The 20,884-nt window shown below is 34.3% G+C and overlaps 1 protein-coding gene across 1 annotated transcript; it reads left to right on the top strand.

Annotated features, from left to right (window-relative positions):
* Positions 1 to 217: 217 nt before the first annotated feature.
* On the top strand, positions 218 to 17,350 carry LOC133197087 (sialin-like). The gene is made up of 13 exons (XM_061332925.1): positions 218 to 293; positions 663 to 837; positions 1,207 to 1,292; positions 1,528 to 1,621; positions 1,831 to 1,976; positions 2,272 to 2,359; positions 3,883 to 3,976; positions 5,793 to 5,922; positions 7,435 to 7,584; positions 9,608 to 9,740; positions 15,043 to 15,188; positions 16,535 to 16,627; positions 16,970 to 17,350. The coding sequence occupies exons 2-13, from the start codon at positions 690 to 692 to the stop codon at positions 17,132 to 17,134; spliced, it is 1,473 nt and encodes a 490-aa protein (XP_061188909.1). The 5' UTR covers positions 218 to 293; positions 663 to 689; the 3' UTR covers positions 17,135 to 17,350.
* Positions 17,351 to 20,884: the final 3,534 nt, after the last annotated feature.

Below are 20,884 nucleotides of genomic sequence, written 5' to 3'. Positions count from 1 at the left end.
TAAAAATAATTTTTAGAAGTTCATGGTTGAAATTATATGATATATTCATTTTCATTCATATTATTATCAAAATATTAATTTCTAATCGAAAAGTTAGACAATGAGCTACAGTCTATGCAGAAAAATCAACCAATTAAAAGCCTTGTTCTAATTGTCGATTGGATGAAAAAACGTAAACAAAGATGGAGGGAAGGGTTACATGTGCGACCATATCATGCATATGGTGCATCCAAACAAGTGTTTTTTGTTCATCTAGTTCACGGGAATGATAATATTTAGATTGCATCTAAGCAGTGTGTTTATTTGAGTTTGTATGTATTTTTTCTACAAGAAAATCTAATTTTTTACATGAGTTTTTTGATATTGATGATGCAGTCATGCATGCCGATTTTGACAACTCTCTGATGATACGTATTTTTCATGCCTTTAAATAATTTGAAAGTCTCTGTGTTATCTTTTTGGTTAGTGTCGGTAGTTTACCTTTTGGAGTATTCGCTCTTTTAAAGAGAAATATCAATTTTCAGCACAAATCTCATTTCTGATAAATAACTAGTTTCATTTATGTTTTGAAGACCCCCCTCTCCCCGAAAAAAAATCAGGTATCACACTTCTAACTTCAAATACTGGGATAAACATATGTGCAGTAGAAAATTATTTTACAGAGAGTATCCAGACCAGAAATTACAATCATGCCAGAGAGTTTTGGAGAGAGACAGCCAATTGCAGAATCCTTTCACTCAGCTGAAGAACATCATGACCTATGCAACAGAAAGCTATCACTGTTGGGTAGATTCCCAAAACGATACATTGTGGGCATCATGGCTTTCTTTGGATTCTGTAAGCAAGTTTTAACAAATCTAATGTATTTTATTTATGAGTGATTCATACATGTATGTAGCCAGTTGCAAACATCTTATTGTACAACACACAGAATATCAATAAAATAGACCAAAGTTTGGCTCTTAATAATTTTTTTCTTGTTTATAACAAGAGGTTAGTTGATTACATGAATGCAATGGTAACTGGTATTTGTCCTAAAACATTGCTTCCTCTTGTCGTGAGGTCTTCTGATTCTCTGATTTGACTTCAAAAAATATATTAAGTTATTAGGTTTATTCATATATGGAAGAATTATAATATCATGATGGCTTATTTGTTTTAATTTTGCTTAAAGAACAACAGTAATTTTTGTTTGTTTTTTTAAAGGTAATATTTATGCATTAAGAGCAAACTTGAGTATAGCTATTGTTGGTATGGTGGCAAAATACAACATTACTAATGAGTCTACCACAGTAAGTAAAAATCCTTAAAGAAAATAACTCTGAAATAAAGCATGATGAAAATCAAGTATATTAATTAATTTAATAGAAAATAAGAAACCAATAATCATTAACAAAGGATCATTTGGTTTGCAGAGAAAACAAAATCATTTTTGCTTTCTTTGTTGAGATATATTTTTAATTAGAGTTGCTCAACTTTGACAGATTTTTGTTGACGTAATGAGTAAAACTTGAGTGAATGTTTCAGCTGATTGAGCCAGGCTTTGACTGGAGCAGTAAACAGCAGGGACTCATTCTTGGAGCTTTCTTTTATGGTTATATCTTCACTCAACTACCAGGAGGTATAACAAATAAAATTCATAGCTGCAGGATAGTAGCTTTGTTCTCTAGATTGAACATGGTTTAAAGTAGTAAAGTAAGCTACCAGAAATATTTTTGAAACATGCAGAATATAATTTTATTGCAAGTAGACAGACTAACCAAAAAATAGGAAATCAAAGTATGAAAAAATTAGTTAAGAAATTATTTCTATGTTTGCATATTTTCTCAGGTTTTCTTGCCAATCGATTTGGAGGGAAGTTTTTGTTTGGTGGAGGGATATTTATAACTGCAGTATTAACAATCCTTACACCATTCTGTGCTCAACAGAACATTGCTCTTCTGGTCACTGTTCGTGTTCTAGAGGGATTCTGTGAGGTCAGACTTGTCAAATGCATAGCTCAATTTAAGCAAATCTGTGATAAGAACCACAAAAACGCATAACAGTATCTGTATAGGGAAGGATGGTTTATAGGAGGAGATGACAATGTTTGCTCTAAATATGTCCAATGCAGAAAGTGTACAGACATTTTTAGTGGATCTACTTTATTCATTATGATTTTGAAAAATTAAAATAAGTATTACAATTTAAAAATTCAGTATTTCAATGTAAAATTTCCTGAGTTTGTTTTTAGAATGAGTCTACTATAATTGTAATATTTTATTTTTTAAGGGAGTTACTTATCCCTCCATCCATGCCATTTGGGCCAAATGGGCACCTCCCCTGGAGAAGACCAGATTGGTAGCTTTTGCATTTTCAGGTTTGAATGTCAATTTCTCAGTTTGTCATGTTACATAAAATTTATAGTACAGTAATTTAAATCACCATTCTAATTTAGCATACTGATTGACTTGCAGTAAAGGCCAAGATAGGTTAAGACCCCTTTAAGGGATAGGATACTAGGGGTAAACAGGGCTCGAAATAATTGATGGCCCGCTGGTCTGGGGCCAGTGAATTTTCAATACGGGCTAGTACATTGCAGAAGGCATGTGCCCTTTGGGTCAGCATTTTTTATGCATAATAAAATTCTTTCACAGTGCGGCTAGTTAACTTGACAGGGTTGTGTGTCCCAACTTCTGCTGTTTCTTGTTTTGTTAAATTGTACTTCTAAGTATCACAATATAAAAAAAAATAATACTATCATTATTATAGTTTTGGGCCAGTCTTTTTTAAATCTACTGGCCCAGTGGGACAGTGAAAGTACTAAGCTGACCAGTAAAAATTTAAGGCGATAGCCCGAGTGACCAGTAAACAAAAATAATTATTTCTAGCCCTGGGTAAAATGAATTGCCTCCTTCATGATATGATATATAATATACAATTTTCATGGTCAAATCAATTCACTACATTTTGACAAAAGGAAAAAAATTCCAAGTTGTTTTATGTCGATCTTGTTACTTGATTAATGCACAAGTTGACTAGAAGAAATTTACTGGAATGAATTTCTATAAACTATTTTTCTTGAAGAATCTTATTATTAAGATTTCATAATTGCTGTGTGATGTGTTTTTTATGAATGCCAAATCTGACTGAAAAACATTCCAATCAAAAAGTGAACAGAACCAAAAACTGAGATTTTGTACTGTGTATCAATCCGGAAAAAATACTACGGTGAGCCGTTTGACCATAGTACAAGGTCTGGTCTGCACAACGTCACAAAATTTGTCAATTTTCAAATTTAAGACAATTTTTTTTTCAATTTACACAGGGTGAAAGCTTGCTTATATCTAGCAATAATTACATACTGTAGACATACTTTTTCCACTTGAGATTAATTTATGCTATGTACATGATAACAATTTATCTACAGAAATTTGCCACATCAGACTTAAAATACAATAAGGACATATAATGTCAATCCAAGAAATTGGTGTAATTTTCTACTCCTGGATTGAACAGAATTTATAATATTCCCGGAACAATGACCCCTTGGGAAAAAGGTATGTTTTCTTAATAGTATTTTATGCACTAGTATGAAATGTATCTTTTGTATGAGAATCTTGATAGGCAAGCTTGCACCCTGTGTTTCTGAAATGAAAAGTATCTCAAATTTGACAAAATTCCATCAGAACTGAGGAAATTGAAATAAAATGATTTTATTTGTGGCCTCCATGTACATATATTTTTGAATTAAAATCAATGCTGGCCAGGTTTAAAAACAAGCATTGTTTTTTTCATATTAAATAAGGCTGTTACCATACTTTGTCCTTTATAGCTTATTATGTCTTACTTTGCTTAAATGAATGATCCATGTATGTACAATCACTACTGCTTCTTTTATAGGTTCCTATATTGGTACTGTCTTTGCTATGCTGATATCTGGGGGTCTGTTTTCTGCTGGATACAAGTGGCAGTCTATCTTCTATCTGTTTGGTAGGTTTACATGATCTTCTCTGTATAACGTGTTTATTTAAAAAATAAGGTATCATTTTAAAACTTTTTTCGGTATGTAAATATGGGTAGGTCATGTGATCAAATCCCATGAAGCCCAAAGGTCTTTATTGTAGATTTAATCATGTGCCAACCCATATTTACATCCCAATAAAAGTTTTAAAATGATACCTAATTAATTATATAATTATTTACATTTGTGACTGTTTTCATTACAAATACTGTAAAAGCAGAAATATTCCTTGGGGATTAAATTCATGACCCCCAGGGGTAGGGCAGGGCCACAATGGATGATCAAAGTTTAACATAGGAAACATCTTTGAAAATCTTCTCCTGAAGAACAGCAAATCCATGATTGCTCATATTTGTGTGGAAACATCCTCAGGCAGTGTAGATTCAAGTTTGTTCAAATCATGACCCCGGGGGGTTAGGGCGGGGCCAGAGTGGACGATCAAAGTTTGACATAGTTTGGAATACATAGGAAACATCCTTAAAAATCTTCTCCTCAAGAACAGCAAATCCATGATTGCTCATATTTGTACGGAAGAATTGTCAGGCTGTTTAGATTCAAGTTTGTTCAAATCATGACCTCCTGGGGTAGGGCAGGGCCACAATGGACAATCAAAGTTTAGCATAGAAATACATAGGAAACATCTTAGAAAATCTTATCCTCAAGAACAGCAAATCCATGATTGCTCTTGTTTGTATGGAAGCATTGTCAGGCAGTGTTGTAGATTTAAGATTGTTCAAATCATGACCCAGGCCTGGGGGCAGGGCAGAGCCACATTCGACAATCAAAGTTTTAGATAGAAATACATTGGAAACATCTTTAAGAATCTCCTCCTCAAGAACAGCAAACCAATATTTAGTCATATTTATAGAAGTGTCTTCAGGTAGTGTACTAGATATAAAAAATACATAGGAAAAATCTTTTTAAATCTTAGAAAAACTTCTTCTCAAGAACAGCAAAGCCATGATTGGTCATATTTGTAAGGAAGCATTGTCAGGCAGTGTAGATTCAAGTTTGTTGAAATCACGAAACCCAGGGAAGTGGTGGGCCACAACAGAAATCAAACTTAAAGGGAAAAAAATCTTTAAAAATCTTTTAAGACCATTATTAATTTAAGAATTATGGTAGAATCCTCAGTTAGTGAAGATTCAAGTTTGTTTAAATCATGTGCTTCCCCCTCCTCCCTCCCTCCCCCCCCCCCCCCCCAATTAGGGGAAGGTTGGAACCACTTATATATTTAAACTTTTCAATACCAAACTGAATTATGCTTTTTCATAGCCAAAAGCATAGGTGAGCAATGTGGCCCATGGGCTCATACATGGGGAAACATTGGTAAGAGAAGAAATGTGGAAAGATTTTGAGACAATCAGAGGTCAAAATCAACATATTTTCATTACATTTTCACACAGCACAAAACACAGATATCATTTTCACTATACAAAGACCCAGCCAGTAGATTCTGAGGCCACCCTACAAGTACTCAATGCCAAGGTTGAAAACATATTGATAAATGCATATTATGGGGCCTTGTACATAAATGTGTGTTCATGTTGTTGATTCTGTCAATTATTTAGTCTGTAGACTTGATCATTACTGTTAGGATTATGAATAAAAAAAAGTATTATTACATACCTGTATATGCATAGACAGGTACATGTATACTGGACACACTTTATTAGAATATAACTGTCATTTTCTGTTTTTATCTATCACATTGGATGTTATTTTCCACATCATTAAAAATCCCAGATTTTGATCCCACAGACTTTTTTCTGGTGTAAATTGTAGGTAGCCTTGGTATACTGTGGTTTGTATGCTGGTGCTTTTTGATTGCTGAGAGTCCAGCCAAACATTCCACCATTACAGACGCAGAACTGGACTACATACAGTCCAGTATAGGCTACACTGAGGAACAAACACAGGTAAATATAGCATGTAAAATAAACTACTTCAGTATAGGCTTATACACTGAGGAACAAACAGAGGTAAATATAATACAGCATGTAATATATACCAGTCCAGTATAGGCTACACTGAGGAACAAACAGAGGTGAATGAAACAAGAATGTGGTTCCCTGCTTTCGGTTAAGTACCCCCCCCCCCCCCCCCCAGTACAGTATATGTTTTGGTGCAAAAGTTATGGCTAATGTTCAAGTTTTTGAAAGTCAAATTTGGAGGTGTACTTATAGGACATGGGGTCAAAAATCATCATCTTGTCACTGCAAGGTAATGAACATATGAAAATATGTGAAACGTCTTTCTCTTCTAGTGCGAAAATTACAGCTTAAGTTAAAAATTTTAAAATCCAGGTCAAACTTCATGATTAAGGTTAAAAATCATAGTACACTCAGGAAAATCATGTTCACAGGTAATACACTTGAAAAAATATGAAACTCCTGTTTCTTCTGGTGCAAAAGTTTTAAAGCCAACATGCAAAGTTTAAAAATTTTAGAACTAGGTATAACTTCAAGGTCATGCAGTAAAAAATTTTGGTCCCTTTTTACCAGATTTCTGTTCAGGTTTGGTTTGTATATTAGAAACTGTTTTATACAAAAAATGGTGTCGAAATCAAAAAACAAGTGGAAAAATAACCTCGGATGTGTTACATAGGCGTCCATAACAACCCCCTTTTCAGAAACATTTGAATAAATGTATGGAGATCTCTTATATATAGAGTATGGAGCTGATAGTCATTGAATGTAAAATTATTTCCTAAAATATACCATAGAAGGGGCAATCAACAATGTGTATTCAGTACTAAATAAATAGGAATTGACTCCATTATGTATAAAATGTTAAGATCTGGTGATGTAAATACCTAAAATACTTTGCTATATTCATAAATTTGCTCTATTAATTGCTGTTCAAAGAAAGAGTTTTGCTGTAAGCATAATGATTAAATTCCATGTGTTTAAAATTTCACCTTTTTATGTTTGTACATTTCATATGGTCTTATTTAAGTTTGTATGCATTCAGTTTCTCATTACCAGTAGTATCTATAAAATAATTGCAATTTATATTTATTTAACAAAGAAAGTTTATGGAAATGATTTAAAACAAATGCATCCAGTAAATAACTATATTTTGATAAATCTCAGGTTATCTAACTATTTCAGTGACAATCATTACTTACTAGCCAGTTACTATTTTGATATCAGGGAATAGGAAAACAGGGTTTCAAAATACATGGGACATATCTGATATATTCAATATATGGATGTTAGATTGACATGTATCTACAAAAATCTTGATGGCTTAGTTTTTTTTGAGAATTCTTTGATTGCCAAGTTAAAACATAATAAAACCACCAAAGCAGCACAATGTATTCCATTTTCAAAATACTTTATGGCTTAATTATTTACCAGTATTTCATGTTAATTTAATTTGTCTTCAGCAGTATTGACTATTGTAACTGTGATTTTTATTCTGTTTAGAACCTACTTCCACCCTGGTTGGACATCTTTAGATCCCCAGCAGTGTGGGCTATTGTTGCCGCTCATTTTGCTGAGAACTGGGGATTTTACACCTGGCTCACAGAACTTCCCAGCTTCATGAAGTATGCACTCAATTTCGACATACAAAATGTAAGTTTACAAATATGTTAACTTTCAATTGTATTTGTTTTTAGCTCACCAGAGCCTTAGGCCATTTTCAACAAAACTTACCACAAGGCATCATTAGGTAAAGGGGATTCAAGTGTAATCAAATGAAGAACCATGGTCTCTTTTAACAGGAGATAATTAAGAATTAGTCAGAATTTATTGGCATCTTTTCAAAATATTTTTCCTATGAACCACTGGGCCAAATAAGATGATTCAGAAATTTGTATTATTGTATGATATAGATTCAGGTTTCTTCAGATCATTCCCCAAGGTAGGGTGGAGTCTAATTAGGGAATCAAATATACAGTAAAACTTCATTATCTTGAACAAAGATATCTCAAATACCAGGGATATGTAAAGGTGTGTTGGCAGTTAAAAACCACTTTTTAGCTCACCTTGACAAAGTCAAGATGAGTTTATGCTATACCCCCAGTGTTGGTATTGGCATCCGGGTTCAAGTTTGAAAGTCCATTCAAAAGTAACTGTAAACCCTACCTTGACCAAACTTGCATGGATGATGTAACAATGGATTGAAACTACCCAACTTGCTTTGGATGCTGGATCTGACCTACATTTTTCAGATGAGTGACCAGGTGAAATATAGGTCCATTCCTAAGTAACTTTAAGCCCTAACTAGACCAACTTGCATGGTGCATCTAGGGATGCTAATAACAGACTTGCTTTGGATGCTGGATCTAACCTACATTTCCCAGATGAGTGAATATTACTCTTTACCTGAACCAACTTGCATGGATGATGCATCTAGAGATGGACAATACCAGACTTGCTTCAGATGCTTGATCTGATCTACATTTTCTGGAAAAGTAAATAGGTATGCTGTTTTAGAGCAGGTTCATTCTCATGTAACTACAGGCCTACCAAACTTGAAGGGATGATGCATCTAGTGATGTACTTTATCAGACTTGCCTCTGATGCTAGATCTTACCTACATGTACCAGGGGTAGAAACTCCCTAAAATTACAACTCGCAAATAATTGTGAGTACCAAAAAAATAAACTCACAATTTCAAAAGACAACTCTCAATTTTAAAATGAATGCTTTTTTTAAAAAATGCCAATGTGGCCATCTATCCATCTTCTAAAAAATTTTGTAATTTTCGACATGATCATCGGACATGGCACATGGTCGTTCATTTAAAAATGACGAAATAAACAGTAACTAAAGAGAGAAAGATTAAAACTGGATTGAAATGGATATTTTTTCCCAGGTAAAATTTACATTGAAAAAAAATCAACTTGCATTTTTTTGCGAGTAACAAAATTTTTAACTCGCAATTTGGATATTCTAACTCACATTTTGCGAGTGAATTTCGAACCCTGCTGTACATTTTGCAAATGAGTGAATATTAGCCCTACCTGAACCAAACTTGCAGCCCTCCACTGGCAAGTGGTGACGTCTCCATTTGAATGAAAAATTCTCAAGAGGGACGTTAAACAACAAACAAACAGAAACCAAACTTGCATTGTTGATGCTTTTAGGGATGTACATTTTCTGTTCTGCTTATGAAGATGAATCTAAGCTACATTTTCCAGTTGAACGAATATAAGCCTTACCTGAACCAAACTAGCATGGATGATACATCTAGGGATGGACACTACCTGATTTGCATTGGATGCTGGATTTGACCTACATTTTCCAGAGGAGTGTACATGTTAAAGATTTTTGAGCTGGTCCATTCCCAAGTAACTATTAGTCTTAATTAAACCAAACTTGCTTGGATATTGATCTTGGAATGCGCACTAACTAGAAAAAAAATGAAGATGTTATAAATGTAATAACCCTGTGTCATGGTCATATAGAAAAGGTCAATGTCAAAGGATTTGAGGAGGAGAATTTTTGTTCATGTCATAATTTTATAATGGAATATCTTTATAAAGAACTCACTTGGTCAAATGTTCATTATGATCATTATAAGGATATGTCATGGCCCTGACCAAGATCATTAATTATGAAATTTTGATATATATAGGTTATGTATATTTAGGCTGGATATCTAGCAGCCCTTCCCTATGCTGTGATGGGTCTGGTGGTGATGACCTGTGGTTTCCTAGCCGACTCCCTATTGGCACACTGCCAGCTATCAGTTGTTGCTGTCAGGAAAATGTTCACATGTGGAGGTAAGAAGATACTTGTTTGATAAACAGCTGAGAGTTTTTGGAGGGTTTTTTTTTGAGAGTAAGAGTCTTGCATTAATTTTGCCTTATTCAGGGTTTAAACTCAAATCTTTTAATTCACTTAATAATTAATTGAACCATATAATTAGTTAATTCCCTCCATACCTGCTGTTTAATATCAGAAATATATATAGAATAATAAATTAAAGAGATGAAACTTCTAATTTTCATTGAGAGTAATTTGAAAGATTGTACATGTGTGAAGGTTATTGATACCTTTTGCTCTGCATTCATTTCCGGGATTTTGCATAGCATTTCCGGCATTTTTTTAATTTCATTTTTAGCTCACCTGAGCTGAAAGCTCAAGTGAGCTTTTCTGATCACCAGTTGTCTGTCGTCCGTCCGTCCGTCTGTCTAGCTGTCCGTCTGTCCATCTGTAAACTTTTCACATTTTCAACTTCTTCTCAAGAACCACTGGGCCAATTTTAACCAAACTTGGTACAAAGTATCCTTGGGTGAAGGGGGAGTTTAAATTGTTAAAATAAAGGGCCAAGTCCCCTTACAAGGGGAGATAATCAAGAAAAGACAAAAATAGGGGGGGTCATTAAAAAATCTTCTTCTTAAGAACCACTGGGCCAGAAAAGCTGAAACTTACGTGGAAGCATCCTGGGATAGTGTAGATTCTAAATTGTCAAAATCATGACCCCCGGGGGTAGGGCGGGGCCACAATAGGGAATCCAAGTTTTACATTGAAATATATAGGAAAAATCTTTAAAAATCTTCTTCTCAAGAACCACTGAGCCAGAAAAGTTGAAACTTATGTGGAAGCATTCTGGGATAGTGTAGATTCTAAATTGTTCAAATCATGACCCCGGGGGTAGGGCGGGGCCACAATAGGAAATACAAGTTTTATATTGAAATATATAGGAAAAATCTTTTAAAATCTTCTTCTGAAGAACCACTGAGCCAAAAAAGCTGAAACTTATGTGGAAGCATCCTGGGGGTAGTGTAGATTCTAAATTGTTAAAATCATGACCCCCGGGGGTAGGGCTGGGCCACAATAGGGAATCCAAGTTTTACATTGAAATATATAGGAAAAATCTTTAAAAATCTTCTTCTCAAGAACTACTGGGCCAGAAAAGCTGAAACTTATGTGGAAGCATCCTGGGGTAGTGTAGATTCTGAATTGTTCATATCATGACCCCTGGGGGTAGGGCGGGGCCACAATAGGGAATACAAGTTTTACATTGAAATATATAGGAAAAATCTTTAAAAATCTTCTTCTCAAGAACCACTGAGCCAGAAAAGCTGAAACTTATGTGGAAGCATCCTGGGATAGTGTAGATTCTAAATTGTCAAAATCATGACCCCCGGGGGTAGGGCGGGGCCACAATAGGGAATCCAAGTTTTACATTGAAATATATAGGAAAAATCTTTAAAAATCTTCTTCTCAAGAACCACTGAGCCAGAAAAGTTGAAACTTATGTGGAAGCATTCTGGGATAGTGTAGATTCTAAATTGTTCAAATCATGACCCCGGGGGTAGGGCGGGGCCACAATAGGAAATACAAGTTTTATATTGAAATATATAGGAAAAATCTTTTAAAATCTTCTTCTGAAGAACCACTGAGCCAAAAAAGCTGAAACTTATGTGGAAGCATCCTGGGGGTAGTGTAGATTCTAAATTGTTAAAATCATGACCCCCGGGGGTAGGGCTGGGCCACAATAGGGAATCCAAGTTTTACATTGAAATATATAGGAAAAATCTTTAAAAATCTTCTTCTCAAGAACTACTGGGCCAGAAAAGCTGAAACTTATGTGGAAGCATCCTGGGGCAGTGTAGATTCTGAATTGTTCATATCATGACCCCCGGGGGTAGGGCGGGGCCACAATAGGGAATACAAGTTTTACATTGAAATATATAGGAAAAATCTTTAAAAATCTTCTTCTCAAGAACCACTGAGCCAGAAAAGCTGAAACTCATGTGGAAGATTCCTGGGGTATTGTAGATTCTGAATTGTTCATATCATGACCCCCGGGGATAGGGCGAGGCCACAATAGGGAATACAAGTTTTACATTGAAATATATAGGAAAAATCTTTAAAAATCTTCTTCTTAAGAACCACTGAGCCAGAAAAGCTGAAACTTATGTGGAAGCATCCTGGGATAGTGTAGATTTTAAATTGTTCAAATCATGACCCCCGGGGATAGGGCGGGGCCACAATAGGGAATCCCAGTTTTACATTGAAATATATAGGAAAAATGTTTAAAAATCTTCTTCTGAAGAACCACTGAGCCAGAAAAGCTGAAACTTATGTAGAATCATACTGGGGGTAGTGTAGATTCTAAATTGTTCAAATCATGACCCCCGGGGGTAGGGCTGGGCCACAATATAAAATACAAGTTTTACATCGAAATATATAGGAAAAATCTTTAAAAATCTTCTTCTCAAGAACTACTGGGCCAGAAAAGCTGAAACTTATGTGGAAGCATCCTGGGGTAGTGAAGATTCTGAATTGTTCAAATCATGGCCCCCGGGGGTAGGGCGGGACCACAATAGGGAATACAAGTTTTACATTGAAATATATAGGAAAAATCTTTAAAAATCTTCTTCTTAAGAACCACTGAGCCTGAAAAGCTGAAACTCATGTGGAAGATTCCTGGTGTATTGTAGATTCTGAATTGTTCATATCATGACCACCGGGGGTAGGGCGAGGCCACAATAGGGAATACAAGTTTTACATTGAAATATATAGGAAAAATCTTTAAAAATCTTCTTCTGAAGAACCAGTGAGCCAGAAAAGCTAAACTTATGTGGAAGCATCCTGGGGTAGTGTAGATTCTGAATTGTTCAAATCATGACCCCCGGGGATAGGGCGGGGCCACAATAGGGAATCCCAGTTTTACATTGAAATATATAGGAAAAATCTTTAAAAATCTTCTTCTGAAGAACCACTGAGCCAGAAAAGCTGAAGATTATGTAGAATCATACTGGGGGTAGTGTAGATTCTAAATTGTTCAAATCATGACCCCCGGGGGTAGGGCTGGGCCACAATATAAAATACAAGTTTTACATCGAAATATATAGGAAAAATCTTTAAAAATCTTCTTCTCAAGAACTACTGGGCCAGAAAAGCTGAAACTTATGTGGAAGCATCCTGGGGTAGTGAAGATTCTGAATTGTTCAAATCATGGCCCCCGGGGGTAGGGCGGGGCCACAATAGGGAATACAAGTTTTACATTGAAATATATAGGAAAAATCTTTAAAAATCTTCTTCTGAAGAACCACTGAGCCAGAAAAGCTGAAACTCATGTGGAAGATTCCTGGGGTATTGTAGATTCTGAATTGTTCATATCATGACCACCGGGGGTAGGGCGGGGCCACAATAGGGAATACAAGTTTTACATTGAAATATATAGGAAAAATCTTTAAAAATCTTCTTCTCAAGAACCAGTGAGCCAGAAAAGCTAAACTTATGTGGAAGCATCCTGGGGTAGTGTAGATTCTGAATTGTTCAAATCATGACCCCCGAGGGTAGGGCGGGGCCACAATAGGGAATACAAGTTTTACATTGAAATATATAGGAAAAATCTTTAAAAATCTTCTTCTGAAGAACCACTGAGCCAGAAAAGCTGAAACTCATGTGGAAGCATCCTGGGGTAGTGTAGATTCTGAATTGTTCATATCATGACCCCCGGGGGTAGGGCAAGGCCACAATAGGGAATCCAAGTTTTACATTGAAATATATAGGAAAAATCTTTAAAAATCTTCTTCTGAAGAACCACTGAGCCAGAAAAGCTGAAACTTATTTGGAAGCATCCTGGGGTAATGTAGATTCTAAATTGTTCAAATCATGGCCCCCGGGGGTAGGGTGGGGCCACAATAGGTATTACAAATGGGGAAGTCTGGTAATGAACAGCATGGCCAAAGTTACTCAGGTGAACGATGTGGCCCATGGGCCTCTTGTTTATTTTCATTTCCGACATTTTTTTTTTCATTTTCGGAATTTTTGCAGGATACCTCTTCAGCAATTGAATGTTTTCAGAGTAGGTAGAAATGGAATTTTCAAAGAATTTAATTCAAACCACATTTTCAAAGTATGCCTTATAATGTCCATCTTAACATATCTGATTTCAAACTTAAACTGAACATTTGAAAAGGAGCAAAAGTTCACACACTTACAAGTGCCTCGGGAAAGTAAAAAAAAATCTTAATCATTTTCGCTTCATTGATAGCTGAGCAAAACTCATTATTTGGATTTCAATGATTTATTCAGGATTTATTCTTTAAAATTTTTATAAGTGAAGTCTTCAATCTTGCTTTCATTGTTGAAAAGTACTACTTGAAAAATGGCAGAGATGAAAACTTGAAAATGTCGGAAATGAAAAATTGAAAATTTCAAAAAATTCCAGAAATGAAATGCAGCTAACTTTTGAAAATTACCTATAATATTCAGGTGACCATCAGAGCCCAAGAGCCTTTTGGAAATAAAATGGGACCAGGAAACTCTTTTTAAGTTTTATTAAGCAGACTTCAACATTTTATTCTTATCTGAAATAAATTCACTTAAAGATATTCATTCAGAGATTCATATTGTCCAATGTAGTTTCTTGCTTAAATGAGAATCCTTTGGCTCCCTATTGTTGAAGTTTTTATGCCCCGTGATTGGAAATTTCGGCACATGTAGTTTTCAGTCTGTAAGTTTGGCTGTTTTCCCCAAAAACTTTCACAATGATCTCATGTCCTTGATCTTGGAGTTTGACTTACTTTTAAAGAATTTTAATTTAACTTTAACCTTGGGCATATCTTTTGAATGAATGGTGCTTAGACTTTCACATTTTCCATGCGTATTCCTTGTGACAAGGCCTTTCTTTGGGTATCAACATTTTGACCTCAAACCTTGGAGTTTGACCACTTTTGACAGACTTAAACCTTAACTTTAGAACTGTTTGTGCTAGGGCTTTTGTATTTCACATGTATATTCCTTGTGACAATTAAGACCTTTTTGGGTACCATTATTTTTGACCCATGACCTTACCTTGGAGTTTGACCTACCTTTGAATAACTTTAACCTTGGCCTTGAGCTGCCATTTAGGGACACAAGTGTTTCATAAAGATATTTATCTTGTTCTGTTTTGTTATTTGTATGTCCTTACATACACTAGATACATAATTTACTTTAAAAAAATCCAATATATTCCCAGATATTTGCTATGGTTGTATATTGTCATGTTTTTCAAAATTGAAAAATTGCTGCATTGTAGCAGAGTTTGACTGTAGACATCCAATATGTGTGTCATTTTAGCCTTTCTGAGTCAATTGGTGTTTATGGTAGCAGCAGGTTATCTGATGACCCCAGTAGCCGCAGTTGTTTGTGTGACCATTGCAGTGGGACTAGGAGGTTTTGCTTGGGGAGGATTCAGTGTCAACCATCTAGATATTGCTCCACAGGTAAATACAAGTGAAATCTTTCAAAACAATTCTTCACAAGTAACTGTCTAATCATTGCTAAGTGTCTGTCTAATCATTACTATACAGTAGAGATGTCTACATCATCCTAAATATATTTGTGGGTTTAAATAAATAAATTTATTATATCTCTGTGTATTTATTTTCTTTATAAGAATATGTCAAATAAACTTTCTATCTTTTTCTGAACACCCTCTGTTGTAAAATAGTTTTTGTGCTATTTGCCCATGGTGTAATAGTCCTCAAACTTTTTAACGGCAGCATTTTATTTCCTTTGTTTTTCATCTCAGAACTTTTCTGATTTTATCTGAATCGTGATGTCAAAGTCTGATAACTCTTACTTGTTTACCAAGACAACAACCCTGGCAGAACGCTTTGCACAAGAAAAGTCTACTTTGGTATAAAACAATTCTTCACAAGTAACTGTCTAATCATTGCTAAGTGTCTGTCTAATCATTGCTATACAGTAGAGATGTCTACATCATCCTAAATATATTTGTGGGTTTAAATAAATAAATTTATTCTTCTTACATTACTTGATATATTTTATTGTTTGGTCTTAAAAGAAAGAAACTGAACACAATAATAACAACACAATGATTTAAACTGATCTTCTATAGATGAAATTTTCCTATAATACTTACCTTCTTTCTGAACCCTGATCTGAAGCTTCATTTGAGCCTAATAGCTCTTCAGCCTTTTTTTCTGAATTAAGGTTTCAAACATTTGTTTGATGCAATTTGATCCTCTTACAAACAGTAGGGATTTTAAGCTCATTTTCTTATTCTTTATACAATGTTATCATTAATTAAACAAAAGTTTAAGGAGAACATTTCAACTTTTATCAATAATGACCATACTTAAAATGTGTATTCTAAAAATTTTCTGTTCTGGTCTGTCTTAATTATGGAATTAAATGATAATCACACTTAATGGCATAGTGTTAATGATTTAGACAGTTATTCAATCAGTTGTTTCCAGGGGTCTGTTTAAGAAAAACCTATGAGATATTAAAGAATGCATTTGTACAGTTGTTTTAATTTATGATTTTAATGTTGCTTCATCTAATTAATTGAAATGGTTCCCTTGGGAAGCGTGCTAGCCAGACGAAAATTTGAGCAAATATGAAATCACAATATAGATATCCTCTAAAAATGAAAATATTGTTTGGCCTTGCATTGCAAGTGGAATTTATGAATTATGATGGTTAATTGAGTATTTTGGCCTAGATGCCTTTACTACAGTATTTAGTTTTTAAATAGATTCTGATACATAAGTGATGTTGGATGAAAATGAATGTACTGATTGCTAGTAATTTATGATTGCAGTATGCCAGTATTTTAATGGGAATATCCAACACATTTGCCACTATTCCTGGAATAGTCAGCCCAGGGCTAACTGGTGTGATAGTCAGTGATCAGGTAATTAAAGTTTTCCAAGTCTTAAAATTTCTGCAACAGTTTAAACACTGGACATATATTGTACATGTAAACATTGAAGTTGATGGGATTCCCATGGACTGCATACATTTGAATTTGCTTGGCACACATGCATTACTAAATAAAGAGCCACAAAATCTTGGTTGGATAAAAGCATAGCAATTATCTTATTATATGGTACAAATAACATAAGTCCACTTTCTTTAGAAATACATTATGAAGTAGAATTGCTCTGTATGAATTCAAAAACTGAACAAATACCAATGAAAAGCAAGAAATAGCCCCTGCCTTTAATGAAACACTAAATATCCCCTTTTATTTCAGCATGACAAGAGTGAGTGGCAAATTGTATTTTACCTGGCAGCAGGAATCTACCTGGCAGGGGGTGTTATATATGGACTGCTGGCCTCGGGCCACAGACAGGAGTGGGCAGAGGTTCCTACAGGGTACATGTCACAAGTGGACGAAAATATCAAAGATGATCTTTGATGAGAGGATAAAGGTACCATATTAAATAAAACAACAAAGAGGAGGAGGAGAAAGGACACCAAAGAGGAGGGGGATAGCCATTTAGTATTCACCTCAGGATCTCTGGAATTATGTCAAAATATTGTTATTAAATGTGCAATAGAATGAGCTTTAGTGAGAAAGTAATTTATCTGTTGTTGGTCTGTATTTTAATTACATGTAATATGGTAGTAAATGTTTGAGTAAACTTTTTTCTCAGCTTTAGTTTTAAAAAAGACATTCTGTTATATTGATATCATAGTTCTAGTATTCAATTCTGTAAAATCCATTGTGAAAATTGAGGGAAAGTAAAACGTGAACCCCAGAGTGAGAATTAAAGAGATAAATAATGTATCATACCTACTTGTAAATTTAGCATCACAAAACCTATGTTCCCTGGTGTTATTGAAGGACAACTCTTTTCTTGAATTGCATTGATACAGAATAAAGAATAACTGACACGTTTCTAATATGATAAATCTCAGACTTTTGTAATCATCAAGTTTAATCTCCACAGTCCTATGAAGGAAGAATAAAGATACTGTTTTGATGTAATATTCAGTAAATTTAAACTTTAATATCTTAAACGTTGGTATCTTGAATATCATGGATATGTCAGATTAAGTTGGGAATCCTTGTTAGCTCTACTGGTCAGAAACCAGAAGAGCTTATACGATAGTAAGGTGTCTGTCCGTCTGTCTTTCTGTCCGTCTGTCTGTAAACAATTTTTCAAAACACTACTCCTCCTACAGTTTTAGTCTGATTTCAATATAACTTGGCACACAAGTAGACTACACTAAGATACGTAATTTATTGCATCGGTTTTTTATTTTGATGAAAGATGTTGCCATGGTTACTAAAAATAGAAATTTCTGTGAAATTCCTTTAAAAAGGCTACTCCTCCTACAGTTTTGGTCTGATTTCAATATAACTTGGCACACAAGTAGACTACACTAAGATACATGATTTAGTGCATTGGTTTTCGATGAACGATGTTGCCATGGTTACTAAAAATAGAAATTTCTGTGAAATTCCTTTAAAACGCTACTCCTCCTACAGTTTTGGTCTGATTTTAATATAACTTGGCACACAAGTAGAGGACACTACGATTCATAATTTAGTGCATATGTTTTTGATTTTGATGAACGGTGTTGCCATGGTTACTAAAAATAGAAATTTCTGTGAAATTCCTGATAAATGCTATTCCTCCTACAGTTTTGGTCTGATTTTAATATAATTTGGCACACAAGTAGACTACACTAAGATAAATGATTTAGTGCATCGGTTTTTGATTTTGATGAACGGTGTTGCCACGGTTACTGAAAATAGAATTTTCCTTGAAATTCCTTTAAAACGCTACTCCTCCTACAGTTTTGGTCTGATTTCAATATAACTTGGCACACAAGTAGACTACGCTGAGATACATAAATTATTGCATCAGTTTTTGATTTCAATGAACGGTGTTGCCATGGTTACTAAAAATAGAAATGTCCATGAAATTCCTTTAAAATGCTACTCCTCCTACAGTATTGGTCTGATTTTAGTATAACTTGGCATACAAGTAGACTACACTAAGATACATAATTTGGTGCATCGGTTTTTGCTTTTGATGGATGGTGTTGCCATGATTACTAAAAATAGAAATTTCTGTGAAATTCCTTAAAAACACTACTCCTCCTACAGTTTTGGTCTGATTTTAATATAACTTGGCATACAAGTAGACTACACTAAGATACATAATTTAATGCATTGGTTTTTGATTTCCATGAACGGTGTTGCCATGGTTACTAAAAATAGAAATTTCTGTGAAATTCCTTTAAAACGCTACTCCTCTTACAGTTTTGGTCTGATTTCATTCTAATTTGGCACACAATTAGAATACACTACGATACATATTATGTATTTCAGTTTTTGATTTCAGTGAATGGTATTGTCATGGTTACTAAAAATAGAAATTTCTGTGAAATACTTTCAAAACGTTACTCCTCCTACAGTTTTGGTCTGATTTCAATATAACTTGGCACAGAAGTAGACTACATTAAGATACATAATTCTATTTATTGTTGCATGTTGCAAAGTTTCAAATCCAAGTGCTATTTTTCCTTTGTTGTATGTACAGACCAGTAGAGCTACAGTCTCATCAGAGACTTCTGATCTCTTATTAGTCCCCTACCAGTGAAACCGGAGGGGACTATAGGTTTCCTCTGAGTCTGTCTGTCCGTCTGTCTGTCCGTCTGTCTGTCTGTCTGTCTGTCCCTCTGTCTGTGTGTCAGTCTGTCCCACTTGGTTTTCCGCACTTTTTTCCTAAACGCTTGCAGATATTGAGCTGATTTTTGGTATGTGAGTGTATCTTGATGAGTTACAGATCAAGTTTGCATTTCGTTCCGCTTCAATGATTTTTGACGGAATTACGGCCTTTTCAATTTTTAGGGGTTTTCCACAATTTTCTTCTAAACGCTTTCAGATATTGAGCTGATTTTTGGTATGTGACTTTACCTTGATTAGTTCTAGATCAAGTTTGCATTTCGCCCCGCTTCATTGATTTTTTATGGAATTATGGCATTTTCAATTCTTAACGGGAACCAGATTACACTTGCCGGTAGGGGACTAGTATTGCTAATGCAATACTTTCAGAATGCTTGTTATGTATTTTAACATCAATATCTCAAATCCTCAGGTATTTCAAAGTTTTTCATATCAAGTTCAAGAAAATGATGTTTGACTGTATATTTGAAATGCAGAATAAGATAGAAATTATTATATGACTTTTTTACCATGATAGTAATCAAAAGCTTTTCTTAGTATTTTCGAAAACTTTATTTTAGAGTGATACTGATTTTTTTTTTATTCTGATAATCTGAGATTTCAGTTACAATTCATAAAAAGATTATGAAATTTAATTATTGTCTAAATCCATATTTAGAACAACTACTTCCAAGTGTGTTCGAAAAATAAGATATAATATAGATATAGCCCTATTTTTCTTTTGATTTTAAGTGAAATTAGAATATTTTGTATATTCCGTAATGGTATGACAGGAATTTCTGATTAAATAACCAGGAATTAGTACAATATATTAAATCATTTCTGTGTCTTTAACAAAAAGTGCTGAAGTTAAAGAATATTTTCATTTTAAATTTTTGAGTGGCATTTTCTTAAAATGTAGGAATTTATGAAAATGATCTATATATTTTTTATAATCTTGCAGCATTGATAGACAAGTTTTGTCTGGATGAGCTATTATAATGGTTTAAATATGATAATGAATTTAAACTTTTTATATATAGGTACAGCTGATAGTTAGTTATGATTAAATGCTGAGAAACAGAGACAGTGAAAGTTATGTTAGTTATGTTACCGGTATGTTTATTACATTGATTTAGCATGTTAATTACATTCCAACCCTTATACTTAAGACATCATTCCTTTACTATAAAGACAATCGTAATAGAATTTTTTTTTTTCAATTACTGTGCTTTCTCTATTTTATTATGCATCTTCCATCAGTTACCTGTAAATTTGAGTCTTACCTTTTAGGTCATTTAGAATATATATGTAATTAGAATGTATCAATGAAGGTAAATATAACCTGGAAGTACATGTACATGAAACATGACATAACTATATTTTAAGTGAAAGCTAATTGAGAGAGAGAGATTTTCTTATTATCCTTGGTGGTAAAAGATCATACTGAAAAAATGTATTTATGACACTTCAACTTTTTCTCAAGGA

The sequence above is a fragment of the Saccostrea echinata genome, unplaced genomic scaffold, assembly GCF_033153115.1.
Source record: "Saccostrea echinata isolate AGI-Se365-2 ecotype Australia unplaced genomic scaffold, CSIRO_AGI_Sech_v1 ptg000030l, whole genome shotgun sequence".
Classification (NCBI taxonomy): domain Eukaryota; kingdom Metazoa; phylum Mollusca; class Bivalvia; order Ostreida; family Ostreidae; genus Saccostrea; species Saccostrea echinata.
The sequence above is the reverse complement of the archived record's forward strand: the minus strand, read 5'-3'. Positions and strand labels throughout refer to the sequence as shown.